This window comes from Seriola aureovittata, chromosome 4 (assembly GCF_021018895.1).
Source record: "Seriola aureovittata isolate HTS-2021-v1 ecotype China chromosome 4, ASM2101889v1, whole genome shotgun sequence".
NCBI classification, from domain to species: domain Eukaryota; kingdom Metazoa; phylum Chordata; class Actinopteri; order Carangiformes; family Carangidae; genus Seriola; species Seriola aureovittata.
In genome coordinates this window covers 19,525,110-19,537,945 of record NC_079367.1, presented here as the reverse complement: position 1 = coordinate 19,537,945, position 12,836 = coordinate 19,525,110, and the positions used below count along the sequence as shown (strand labels likewise).

Genomic DNA, 12,836 nt, shown 5'->3' with positions numbered 1-12,836 from the left:
AGACCACCACACTAGTTTCAAATTGTAAAAATAAACAGTCTGGTGATATACATCTATGCTGGCTGGTAGCAACAGGCCAAACAGGGTTAAAAAGACAGACAGGGACACCGCTGGAGCTGTGCGTTGTCCTGTAACTCTGGCCAGTTAGATTTTATTCGTCATTGGTACATCCGGGCACTTTATTTTTTGATTGACAGTTGCCATGGCAACAAGCTAGAGCATCGCCATTTTGTCAGGAGGGTTTTTTTCCCAGCTCAGTCTTTTCAAATGTTCTCCCTTCCCGCCGGAATAATGCTGTCAGTGGATATATATTTGACGTTTTTGGATATCGAAATGCGTCTAGTGGATCGGATTAAGAAGATCAAGAGGCCGACGTTTTAACATAGTTGAAATAATTAGGCGGCGCCGCACTAACTCAGTTGTCCGTGTCTCTGGTCCACCGGGCCGGTTCACTGCGCAGGTTTGGACCGCGCGCCATTTTGTGAAAATTGACACAAAATTCCTAACCAAAATTATCAGAGGACACGGTTTCTGTTTCATGTTTAAAATACTCTGGATTTATCCATACTGTCGTATCTGTCGAAGTGACCGACGCTGAATTTGCAAAGACAACGTAAAATTAGAATTTGGCATAACGTTTATTTAGCGGCAGCTAGAATTGTTAGCTTGAGGCTAACCTAAGAAGCTAAAGCTAGCCAGGGCAGGTAGCTAATGTTAGCTGCGTTCATTTTGTCAACTAGCTAGCCAGTTCGCTAAGGTTAGCTAGTAAGTTATGCGTGCTAGTTAACGTTAGCATGGTGCTAGTCATCAGCTGATAGTAACGTTAGTCAAAGTTGCTTCGATCGCCGATGTTGTTCATCAGAGCTTGGGATATGAAAAGCGTATTGAATCTGGCTGGCGAATTATTTTAGAGTTTGCCGGTCAGAGGACGGGGGATTGGATTTAACGTTAACATTACTCGCTAACCGTGCAGGGAGGGGAGAAGCTCAAGCTGGATAAGTTTCCTCATCATACAGGTTATTGGACTTTAAATGAAGATCGTGCCATCAGAGGTGAGCAACTGTAAACTGTTATGTTTGAAATTAGCTTTTGTTAGCTTAACGTTTCTCGTTAACGCTCTCGCAGATGTATATTATATCCAACGTGAATGGTTAACAATGATGGACGCGACAGTTAAGTTGAGAATGGTAGCTTATGGTATGGCGGCTAGCTAACATTTTGTGGCGGTGCCGACTCCGTTGAAGCCAGCGTTAACATTTGCTTTCAGTCAGTAGGTCAACGGACTAATTTTGATGTTAGACGGGAACAGCTTTCCAGCTGGCCGTGAACGAGAGGGTGCAACGGATTGTGTGGGCTTTGACGGAGAGTCATGCTGGCACGGCGTTAACGTTACAGCTAACGTTAACTCTGCAATATAAGACGCTGTCATTGTACGATAGAAGCAAGTGTTGCCGTGTTAGCTAACAGCCCCGTTTGAGTCACTGTCAGTACAATGTCTAATTGTATTTATGTCAGCGATGTGGTTCGGATTTCAGAGTTATACAGTACGGAAGCTCACCTAGCTAACCTGGCTAACGCCTGGTAGCTAATTCGGCTAACCTGGCTAATGGTTAACGTTGACTTGTTGACGAACCAGCTGAATGGGCCCCACAACCCGCTGGCTGAACACAGCGTCACTAGCTAACGTTAACGTTGGATTGGTGAGAGAAATGCTTGCTTGTCCCGCAGTTTTCAGGGTAACGTTAACGACGTTAGCAAGTTAACGTTAGACTGCTAACGGTAACGCAAGCCTGAATACGATTGTCATTTATACGAGGAATTGGAGGCTTACGCGAACGATATGTAGCAAGAGAGGACGCAAATTAACACTGAATATGCTTTCTAAATTCCAACCATGACGAGATCTACCCCACCATCTGTAAGTACAGAGATACTTGGGCTCCGTCATTATATACGAACGTTAGGCTTTTAATTGTTTTGGATGGGCTACATTTGATTCAGCTTTGGGAAGGATCTAATCAGTTGGGCGTGAGAAGATGACACACAGGCTTGTTACAGAGGTCTTTAGCCATCACCTATGATATGATACGGCTACTAATGGCAAGCTAGCTGTCGTTATATTTACACCTAAATAGGCCCGTTGATGCCGTGATGAGTAGAGCCAGGAAAGGAACTGTTCATATGTCAGTACTGAAAATGAAGAATAATCAAACGTTTAGGGCAGAGTAAAGAGCTACAAGTGCGCTTGCAAAATGGCTTTGTGGTCAAATACAGCTTGAATTTTCTCAGTAGGGTTAGTGATTTTTAAAATGTCACATTCGCCCTATAGTCATGTTAGTCTGATGCCAGGTATTGTATTAGTAATATGGGCTCAAACCAAACTTTTTTTAGTTCTTTGTCAATTTGCATAATCTTGTACAATAATCAATTTAGGCCAGTTGGGTTATCTATTTTAAAAAGTATATTTTAGGTCTTTAAAAACACTATAATTTAAATTATATATTGATTATGGACATGCTGAGAGGAGATCCAGTGTCATTAAGTCCACAACAATAATAATCCTGATTTGTTTTGTGAAGTGTTATGTAGTCTGTGCCTCTCTTAGTGAACTATTAAAATTCTAACAGTTAAAGAAGAGCTTCAGATCTTTTGTTTTTTGATAATTTCATTGTCTGGGTATTAACTACTTTTTAACCATTGATCCACAAGCAACTTACCTTTTTTGAATTTCAGCTTTATTTTTAAATTCCCCAAGAGTTCATACATTGACCCCCTAAGTACACTTTTTAAAGTTTTGGGGTTTCCTCTGTTCTCTTTAGTTTAGCTTAACCACTATTAAGTTAAATCCCACCAAAGATGCACAATGATAATGATCTGTTTTTATTCTTTGTAGTGGGTTGTGGTTTGCTGCTGGACTCTCCTCCCAGGATGATATGAAATTTAACAGGAGACGATGCATCCAGGTTAGCTGCTATATATTAAGCCTTAACCCTTGGTGGGAAGCGGTGCACCTAATATCTTCTTCGCATTCAGTTATTTTGCTGTTGAATCTGGCATCCAAACTCAAAAATTTTCAGCATCTCAAGTGGGTAAAAAGTCAAATAATGTTCTCTTATAATTAATATTGGTCAATACAGTATTTGATATTCCCATTAATTCAGCATGAACTTTTTATTTGATGACAGAGCTAAAAGTGATTCAAATTGATTTGACATCATTGTTTTCAGGTCTAAGCTGAACAAGCAGTAAATTAGGCACACTAGTCATCATGACAAATCAGTCTTATCATTTTAGTGCTTTAAATTTAATATATGTTCTATTTCTATTGTGATTCAAATAAATTCTTAATTTAAGGGTTATCTTATTCAGCAAAATTAAATTTACTTTATAGTTGGGTCTATCCTTGCAACATCAGGTTTTATTAAAAAATAGATTTATATAATAAATATATTTAAGAAGGCAAAAGTATATATATAATATCTGTATAAGTATGTAATATTTATCTGTATATGTATGTAATAGAATGAAACATTTAGTTTCTTAAAATACAGCCTTTGCTTGTGCTCTATCATCTTACAGTTTCTCTTATTTCTGTCAGTGAATGTGTATTTTTTCCTTTTGCAAAGCTGGGTCAGCTTTCTAACGCTCTCAGATGGAGTGCAGGTTTTGGGCTGTGCAGCTATTTTGCTGTCAGGCTCTTGTGTTGAAAGCAGCGTCTAAGTGTGCCAAAGTTCAATTTTATTTCTTGTTTATTTCTTGTTTTCTCATTGGAAAATGGGAGCAGCTCTGCCCTGGCAACAAAAGTAGGCTATTTGCATACTGCGTTGTGATTGGTCTGTGCATTGATGGGCTTGCCAAATCACGCTGTATCTCTGTGGTGATAGGCTATGCTAATTAGGTGCTGTTGCTGGGATTCTGAATAGTGGTTACTGTGTAGCACTGGTGAATTGTGTTGTCTGGTGAGAGATGCTGATAGCTGAACATGCTATTTAATAATTTTTTGATTCCTTCTGGCTTAAAATGAAGGATGATTCACTGTACAGTGTGGAGATGCTGTATTTTCACCCCTTTCCACTGTTAAACCTGCTGTTTTGCTCCTTTTTCTTCACAAAGGTTGATATGTTACTGCTATATTTTATTTTGTGGTTATCCTTTGATGCATTTTTATGACTTTACAGATTTAACAAAAGACACAATGTATTAACCTGGCATTTATATTAACAATGAATTAATCCCTGTTATTGTTCTCAACATCTTCTGTTAATTTTTGTCTGTTTTTAAAGAGTGAGCTTGATCATTTCAACATACATGTAAATATTACAGATGGATAATTTGCATTTTGAATATAATTTTCTTCCTAAAAGATAAACTAAGGCTTTTTCATGTTTAGGAAATTCTCACTGGTTAGATTAAGGAACAAGTAATGCCTTTTTATATTACATCTGTACAATAAGCAGCATATTTCTGTATTTATTTTATTTTTGGGCCAAAAATCTCTCATGTGGAAGAGAACATAAATCTCTGTTAGGTCAGGATTGTTACCCCTTTTCCTTCCGAGTGTGTTTTGTTGCATATAATGTTGAATTAAGTTAATATGCAACTCATAGTAGTGCTAATTTCTTCCAGGAGGAGAGACTTCAGCATGCAAACCTTCGTCCGTCCGGCTTGCGCCCTCTTTTTCTTTACACACTGCTGGTCTTCAGATGGCTGCTCCAATGCCCCATACGCACCAGCAGTACAGTGACCGTCACCAGCCAAGCACTGACCAATCTGTTACGGTCTTACCGTACAGCGACCAGACACCACAGCTCACTGCCAATCAGGTACACTAACCCTACCCTAACCCAGCTCTTGGATTTCTTTTAGTCTTAATGTGCAGTGTAAGAATTGCAATACGTAACTTCCCTTTTTTGTAGTTGTCACAAGGCAGAGTAGCTGCTTATCAAATGTTTCTTTCAGTCTAGCCATTTAACATGCAATAATGTGCAACATCTATTGTAGTAAATTCAATTCATGGCCTATAAGATTCAACAAAGACATGTGACTCAAAAAGTACTGTGCATATTGTTTGTTTATGAAATGTGATTCTCCCTTTTGATACTTCAGAGGCACATGCCCCAGTGCTTTCGTGACCCAACTTCAGCTCCCCTGAGGAAGCTCTCCATTGACCTTATCAAAACATACAAACACATCAATGAGGTTAGCTTTGTTTTGCATTAAGTACATCTGTCTATATCATCTGTTTTTTAATATTGTAAAGATAAAACTTAGACTTAACACTTAAAACTTTGAAAATTTAAGACTAATATAAAGCATCTTCAAGTGTGATCATGTGTATTATTTTGTTAATTTACAGGTGTATTATGCAAAAAAGAAGCGACGGCACCAACAGGGTCAGGGTGAAGACTCCAGTCACAAAAAAGAGAGAAAGGTCTTTAATGATGGCTATGACGATGATAACTATGACTACATCGTCAAGAATGGGGAGAAGTGGATGGACCGCTATGAGATTGATTCCTTGATAGGAAAGGGATCGTTTGGACAGGTGCTTAATTATAAATTACACACAAACATACACTTTGAGGACATGTAACAGAGGAAATTTTCTTGAAATTTGATAAACATTTTCCTCAGTATTAATAACCTTGAGATGTTTGATGCTTCTTACAGAAGATTTTTCATATGCAGTCAACAATTGAAGTGGTGATATTTAAAGTCAAACTCTTTGAATTTAATTTGAATTTTTGGGACACATTAAAATTTGCTCTTGTTGGAATCTTTAGGTTGTGAAAGCATATGACCGTGCAGAGCAGGAATGGGTTGCCATTAAGATCATCAAGAACAAGAAAGCTTTCCTCAATCAAGCCCAGATTGAAGTGCGCCTCCTAGAGCTCATGAACAAACATGATACCGAGATGAAATACTACATTGGTAATCAACTCTTGAAATTTGATTTGACAAGCTATATTAAGAATTTAGAGGGCCTTTCTTAACATGGGTACAACTTATTTCTCCACAGTTCACCTAAAGCGTCACTTCATGTTTCGGAACCACCTCTGCCTCGTGTTTGAGATGCTTTCATATAACCTGTATGACCTGCTCCGAAATACCAACTTCCGTGGCGTCTCACTCAACCTCACACGGAAGTTTGCCCAGCAGCTATGCACAGCGCTGCTCTTCCTGGCCACGCCTGAGCTCAGCATCATCCACTGTGACCTGAAGCCTGAGAACATTCTCCTCTGCAACCCCAAGAGGAGTGCCATCAAAATAGTGGACTTTGGCAGCTCATGCCAACTGGGACAAAGGGTATCTAGCTGCAGTTTTCCTTATATATCCAATAAAACTAATGTATGCAAGAATGTCGCTGAAAAGTGTGGTAGTTGTTGCTGCCTAACATTAGGTGTAATTAGTAGGTGATTCAGTTTTCAGGCAAATGGTGAGACTTGGTGTCCATGTATTTTTGTAGATATACCAATATATCCAGAGTCGCTTCTACCGTTCCCCGGAGGTGCTGCTGGGAATGCCCTATGACCTGGCCATCGACATGTGGTCCTTGGGTTGCATCTTGGTAGAGATGCACACTGGAGAACCTCTCTTCAGTGGAGCCAATGAGGTATAAGGAACTGAAACACTACTCCAATTTGTTCTGTATTGAGCTTTGAATTATATCCTAGATTGGGAAATAGGAACAGTTTTTACCTCATTTCAGCCGTACATATAATGTCATGTAGACCTTTAAAGATAGGGAAGTGGAGTTAAAACAAATCACATAACTTTCAGTTGTCAAGCATTGAAATTGTGATGGTAGCCATTTACCTGAGCTGAAATGTTGTGACAGTTAGGCCATCTTAAGGACAACATTTTAGGATGTTTAACTTTACATACTGGGTATAAAATGTATTTAGTGAAACTGTATTTTAAGTTATCTCTGCCAACAAGAGGAAGTAATTTGATTAATAAAATTTCCACAGGTGGACCAGATGAACAAAATAGTCGAAGTTCTTGGTATCCCGCCTAATCACATAATGGACCTAGCCCCAAAAGCCAGGAAGTTCTTTGAGAAGCTTTCGGATGGTACATGGAGTGTTAAGAAGACCAAAGATGGCAAAAGGGTAAGCTGTCTAAGTTGTTTTCTGAACGTAGCCTCTTACCAAAATTTGTGCTGTCATGGTAGATTGTGTGATCAAATGCAGAAGTCTTGGGTAAGTAAATCTCTTAATCTTTGTGTACTCTGCCTTAAACAGTATAAGCCTCCAGCCTCGCGGAAGCTCCACTCCATCCTCGGTGTGGAGACAGGGGGTCCAGGTGGCCGGCGGGCGGGGGAGTCTGGCCATGCTGTTGCTGACTACTTGAAGTTCAAGGACCTGATCCTCCGGATGTTGGACTATGATCCTAAGAGCCGCATCCAGCCCTACTATGCCCTGCAGCACAGCTTCTTCAAGAAGACTGCGGATGAGGGGACCAATACAAGCAGCAGCGTGTCTACAAGCCCCGCATTAGAGCAGTCCCAGTCTTCAGGAACCACCTCCAGCACCTCCTCTAGTTCAGGTAACTCCCACCTTAAAATCATGGGTAGCTGTTCACTGTCCTGCATTTAAAGTAGTGAAACACAAATATCTGTCAGTTGTTGTGTTCTAAGATAACATGAGAAATGTATTATAATATTACAATTATCTGTTCATTAAAGAGTGTTGACTCTGTGGGACTTGTCATCAATGCTTTGAAATGTAGCAAGTTATTCACAGAGAACAGTAAAACTATTAAAATCTATTTAATTGTGAAATTTCCCGACAATTCCAACGTGTTGTATGATTTAATAAACATTAGTGAATCCTATTGTAACATTTGACATATGTTATATGATGTTGTTGAGGCTGCACTTGTGACACTTTGTTTAACCCTTAGGAGGATCATCTGGGACAAGCACCAGTGGCAGAGCAAGATCAGACCCTACCCATCACCACTTGCACAGTGGAGGACACTTCGGCACGGCCATGCCTGCCATCGATGGTGACAGCCTCTGCCCACAGGTCAGTAAGTTACCTGGAGGGTTCTGAAATGTGATCTGATAGTGAGTGGAGGTATTGTTATCATAGCACATTTTTTCTCATTCAGTATGAGCACAGTGGCTTCCCCTATTATATTATTTTAAACTGTTTGCTAAAAATCCTTTCAGAACAAATCTTAAAGATTATCAATTTAATTAATAGTATTTTTTCATCTTTATTGTTTTACTGTTGATAGTCTGATTCTAATATAAGACAGGATTAACAAAAGAAATCTAAAACTGAAAATATTCTGGCAAGTAACATTGACAAAAAAAATAGTCATGCTTCCTAAATTGAGAATTATGTGAACTTGTAAACTTTGATTTCATTAATTGTACTCAAATGAAGTCTAAGCAGTACTACCTTAAAACTATGAAAAATGCTGGTGTATTCTATAACTGACTCTTGTCATTTGCTTGACATTGACAGGCAAGACAGCCTTACCCACCCCCGCTGGTGTGGGGAGGTGGAGTTGGACCAGAGTCCGTCACTGGAGAGACACACCCAGTCCAGGAGACCACCTTCCATGTTCCCCCTCAGCACCCTAAGGCCCTGCATCCCCACTCACACACTCATCACCACCACGGGCAGATGATGGCTACACGGCCACGCCCACGCCACTACACCTCCCCGACACACAGCTCCTCGACACAGGACTCCATGGAGGTGGTTCATGGCCATCTGTCCATGACCTCCCTGTCTTCCTCTGCCTCCTCTTCCTCTACATCGTCCTCTTCCACTGGGAACCATGGCAACCAGGCCTACCAGCTCCGCCATTTGCCCGCCGGAGCCCTTGACTTTGGTCAGAATGGTGGGCTGAGCATGGGGCTAGGTGCCTTCTCGAACCCACGGCAGGAGACTGGCATGGCAGCGCACCCTGCATTCTCCATGGGCACGAACACAGGGCCTGCCCACTACCTAGCGGAAGGCCACCTGGGCATGAGGCAGGGCATGGACCGGGAGGAGTCTCCAATGACTGGAGTGTGTGTGCAGCAGAGTTCTATGGCCAGCTCGTGACTGCACTGACATTTGGCTGTGTGTTCCCCCTGTGCGTCATTTTTAAGGTGGTGTTTTTTACTACAAGGTGTGTTGAGAACAAAAGCTGCTCACGTCAGAAGGGAGATATCACTGAACCGCTACTACAGAGAAAAACCTTTGTTAAAAAGTATATATGTAATTTTCATCAGTTTTTGTTTTGCAATCATTAGGCACAAAATAATACTGCGGAATAACCATAGTGAGATTGAGACATCCATCTTACCATTTCACCAGTTTCATGTAACCACCAAGTAATCACCATATGGTATTATGTGGCAAAATCTTCTAAGGAGCATTTCAGAGCGAAGTTTGAAGCTGTTTTTGCAGGTAGCTGTTGGTGATGAAATGCTTGGCGTCCTTTTTCGGTTCAAAACGTGGACTGCCTGACATTACTGTTCCACTGGTTCTTAATTATTTTGCCCTTTTTAAGTGAAATTTCACGTAAAAGCTGCTTGTAAATCCTGTAGCTTGACAATGAGGGGAAGTGTTTGCGGTGATATTTCTTGTTGTTGGTCGGTATTGTGTAACTCTGTTAAAGGGGAGCACATAGCAGTGGAGTCCCTATAGCGTGTGCTGGCCGGGTGGAGAGGAGACCCCGCAGGTGGATACTTACACCAACCGGGTCAAAGGAGAGGGAAGCACCACCCCTCAGGCCTAGAGGCCCCGTTGTCCTGCAAGCTGCAACCGGGCCCGGCACAGACGAGAGCAGCGATGGGCACGGGAGACGAAAGGATCCAGCCCAGTGAAAGGAAGGCAGTCAGTGGCTGGTTCTAGATAACTTTTGGCCTTATGACTCATGGACTTGGAATGGGATGGAGCTGGACATTATCATTTGAATTAAGATGGCTTTTCTCTATTTTTCTCTCTAGACAGCCCTTAATTCTTTAAGGAAATTAAAACAACTTAGAAAAGGTAAATAAGAATGGTAATTTGAGGCCTTTCTCGACAAAGATTACTTCTTCAGCAGGGCCCCACATAACAGGGTCTTATTGTACACAACAACCTCCTAAACATTACTTCCTTGAAAATCTTATTCACTGGTTAAGGATTTTGCAGTGGAAAGAACTATCTATTCCAGAGTCTACCCTTTTATGTTTTGTTATTTTTCCCTTTTGCATGTAGTTCCTCATCAGAACCACCTGCACAAGTCTCTCCATCCAAAACATGGAAACTGAAGAAAAAAATGAGTTAAGTGACTGCCTTTTTTCTCCTCAAATTATGCTGTGAATTTTACAAGAATTTATTTTCCCTTTGGATATGTTTTTATACCAAAGCAGTTGTTTTATAGCATATAGGTGTCTGTAACCAATAATGTAGCAGTTCACCACTTTGACGCAAAGTTTATCAAGATCTTATTTTAACGTCAATACAAACAGCTGCAATATTTTACTTTAGCAAAACTGGAGACCGTTGTTGAGACCGTTGGCTATTGTGTATTCTGGCCAGATTTGTTTGCAACGTTTTACCAAAACTGTTTCCATATTAATTGGTAGATTATTTTGGGAGTCTTTTAAAACTTTGGTATGTTAGAGAATTTGGTAGTTACTCTGCAGGCTCCGGAGTAGCAAGATAGAAGCTGATGGTTTAAAAAAAAAAAAAAAAAAGGAGACTAATGCGTTCTATTTCTGTGTCGTCGTTTTTCTTTTGCCCCATCATACTATTTCAAAGGGTTTTGCTGCCTTTCATACATCATTTGGTCAACTTGGCTAGTTTCTGCCATGAAGCAAGACTTTATGTCATCGTCTTGGCAGGGTAAGGATAATTGTGGCAAATCGGTTTGTGTTGAATGGTATTGTTCTGATTTGGTAGGGCAGATCCCCATGATTGTTGTCCTATTCAAAGGGAAAGGGTGTCCATCAGCCCACAATCACATGCTTTGCCTAGGCAGACATGCATGTCCTCAAAACATTACAGTCAATAACCAGATTTTTTTTTTATATCAGGGAGTTTGAAGTGCTTTCTTTCTTCTGTTGCTCATTTTACCAGCTTTGAAATTAGACAGAAAAACCTGCCCACAGCCACCTTTTAAATTAAGGGCAGGCCACAGGTGATGCTGTTGTCATTTTAAAGGAGAAACCATCATAAGAAATCATGCTTGGTATTTCCACAAACACAAATGTAAAGCTACCTATATTAAGATTGGGGTTTTATCTGGATGTCAAGGTTAATTGCAAATTTGCAATCATTTTTCATACCCCGCAGAATTTGAGACATTTAGAAATTGCCAGTGGTTTTATTACTGGCACTCATACTGGTACTAAACATTCCAAAAATAAAGACTGAAAAAGAAAAAAAATTGACTGCAGTGACTCGTAAGTGTGCGCCTATTTCAGATCATGCTGATTGACCTCTTATTTAGAGCAGTTGTCATGAAATGCAGCCCCTTTTTAATAGTTGAAATAGAATTTATGTATATATTTATATTTTTTTAATAAAGGAAGTATAGAACTCACTACCTTGCTCCTGCTGGTATGTTGATTATGTTTGTCAATTTGGTGACCATTCAGTGGGCAGGAACTCCTGTTTTCTTAGTGGCAAAACCTTGCCTTTTGGCAAAGGTACTTGACTACATCAGGACAACACTATGAGGTAGGGTTTGAATCAAACAGGGAAAGCTAGATCTTCAAACCTTAATAATTTTCACAGGGTATATTGTAAGTGCATGTACATCACAAACCTTACTTTTTGGTTATATGAGAAGCACATGGTTGAAAAAAAGGTTCCATCTTTCATAAGCCTGTTCAGTTTGTGGGTTATACACAAACACGTATACTTGTTGACATATCTGAACACCCAACAGAAGTTGAAATCCTCTTATTTAATTTGGATTTATCCTTTTCATTTTTGGTTCCACATTTTTTCACTTTTTTTGTACATGCAACATGCACTATAGAATTGAACAGCATGGGGGAAAGGATAAGTCCATGTATCCACAGATTGTAAGATCTAGTCAAGACTTTGCTGTGTTTATGACAATGCCCTTTGTATTATATTAAGACAGTCTTATGTATGATATATAAAAAGAAGTTAATTGAATTGCTCTGTGTGTCTTTATTGTTCACTTACAACTCCATCTACATTGACTATTGAGTATTGACTCTTCACCCCCAGTAACATAATCATACACAATCCACAAAAATACATGTCTGCACATTGCTTTTACTACAGCTAAAATGCGCAGATTACGTTCGTGTATACAACAGAAAAAATGCATAGAAATGCAAAACCATATGTTGTAGCAGGAATTTATAAAAAGAGAGAAGAGATTTAATATCGCCCCGGCTCGTTGGTCTAGGGGTATGATTCTCGCTTCGGGTGCGAGAGGTCCCGGGTTCAAATCCCGGACGAGCCCTGTACGTTTTTTACAATTAACAATTAGTACGAAAACACAAATACAGCACTGACGGTTACCAATTATGTGTGCGCATGAATACTACATACCACCATGCAACCATAAAGTAATCGTGAAAATTGGCATTTTACTGAGACTTTTGGATGCTGGTTCTTATCCTGTATTTTGTATTTGTTCCATTGTCCTCGTCCACTTCTCACGCCACAGATGAAGGTAGTGTCTCTTCCTTTGTAATATGATCCTTTGAAACGACTGTTACATTGTACAGCCGATAATGATACAAAAAGTGGGCTCGTCCGGGATTTGAACCCGGGACCTCTCGCACCCTAAGCGAGAATCATACCCCTAGACCAACGAGCCATGTATCCATACAACGACCATCAGCCACATTTTGATGT

The 12,836-nt window shown here is 40.2% G+C and overlaps 1 protein-coding gene and 2 non-coding genes across 6 annotated transcripts; 2 read left to right on the top strand and 1 right to left on the bottom strand.

Annotated features, from left to right (window-relative positions):
• Nucleotides 1-215: 215 nt before the first annotated feature.
• Nucleotides 216-12,122, top strand: dyrk1ab (dual-specificity tyrosine-(Y)-phosphorylation regulated kinase 1A, b). 4 transcript variants are annotated; one of them, XM_056373892.1, is made up of 12 exons: nucleotides 216-1,052; nucleotides 2,894-2,963; nucleotides 4,627-4,823; nucleotides 5,107-5,199; nucleotides 5,357-5,545; nucleotides 5,784-5,931; nucleotides 6,020-6,306; nucleotides 6,467-6,613; nucleotides 6,972-7,112; nucleotides 7,245-7,548; nucleotides 7,906-8,030; nucleotides 8,478-12,122. In XM_056373892.1, the coding sequence occupies exons 2-12, from the start codon at nucleotides 2,954-2,956 to the stop codon at nucleotides 9,063-9,065; spliced, it is 2,229 nt and encodes a 742-aa protein (XP_056229867.1). In that variant the 5' UTR covers nucleotides 216-1,052; nucleotides 2,894-2,953; the 3' UTR covers nucleotides 9,066-12,122. The 4 variants fall into 4 exon arrangements, with proteins under 4 accessions (XP_056229867.1, XP_056229868.1, XP_056229869.1 ...); XM_056373893.1 differs by lacking the exon at nucleotides 2,894-2,963; XM_056373894.1 differs by lacking the exons at nucleotides 216-1,052; nucleotides 2,894-2,963 and adding an exon at nucleotides 1,726-1,918.
• Nucleotides 12,123-12,366: 244 nt separating this feature from the next.
• trnap-cgg (transfer RNA proline (anticodon CGG)) lies at nucleotides 12,367-12,438 on the top strand. The gene has a single exon. It is a non-coding gene; the product is annotated as a tRNA-Pro (tRNA).
• Nucleotides 12,439-12,726: 288 nt separating this feature from the next.
• Nucleotides 12,727-12,798, bottom strand: trnap-agg (transfer RNA proline (anticodon AGG)). Its single transcript has one exon. It is a non-coding gene; the product is annotated as a tRNA-Pro (tRNA).
• Between the last annotated feature and the right edge of the window lie 38 nt (nucleotides 12,799-12,836).

Coding starts and splice junctions, on each gene's coding strand:
- dyrk1ab (XM_056373892.1), top strand. Junction 5,546..5,783: donor GAAAGGGATCGTTTGGACAG/GTGCTTAATTAT, acceptor TGGAATCTTTAG/GTTGTGAAAGCATATGACCG. Junction 7,113..7,244: donor AGACCAAAGATGGCAAAAGG/GTAAGCTGTCTA, acceptor TGCCTTAAACAG/TATAAGCCTCCAGCCTCGCG.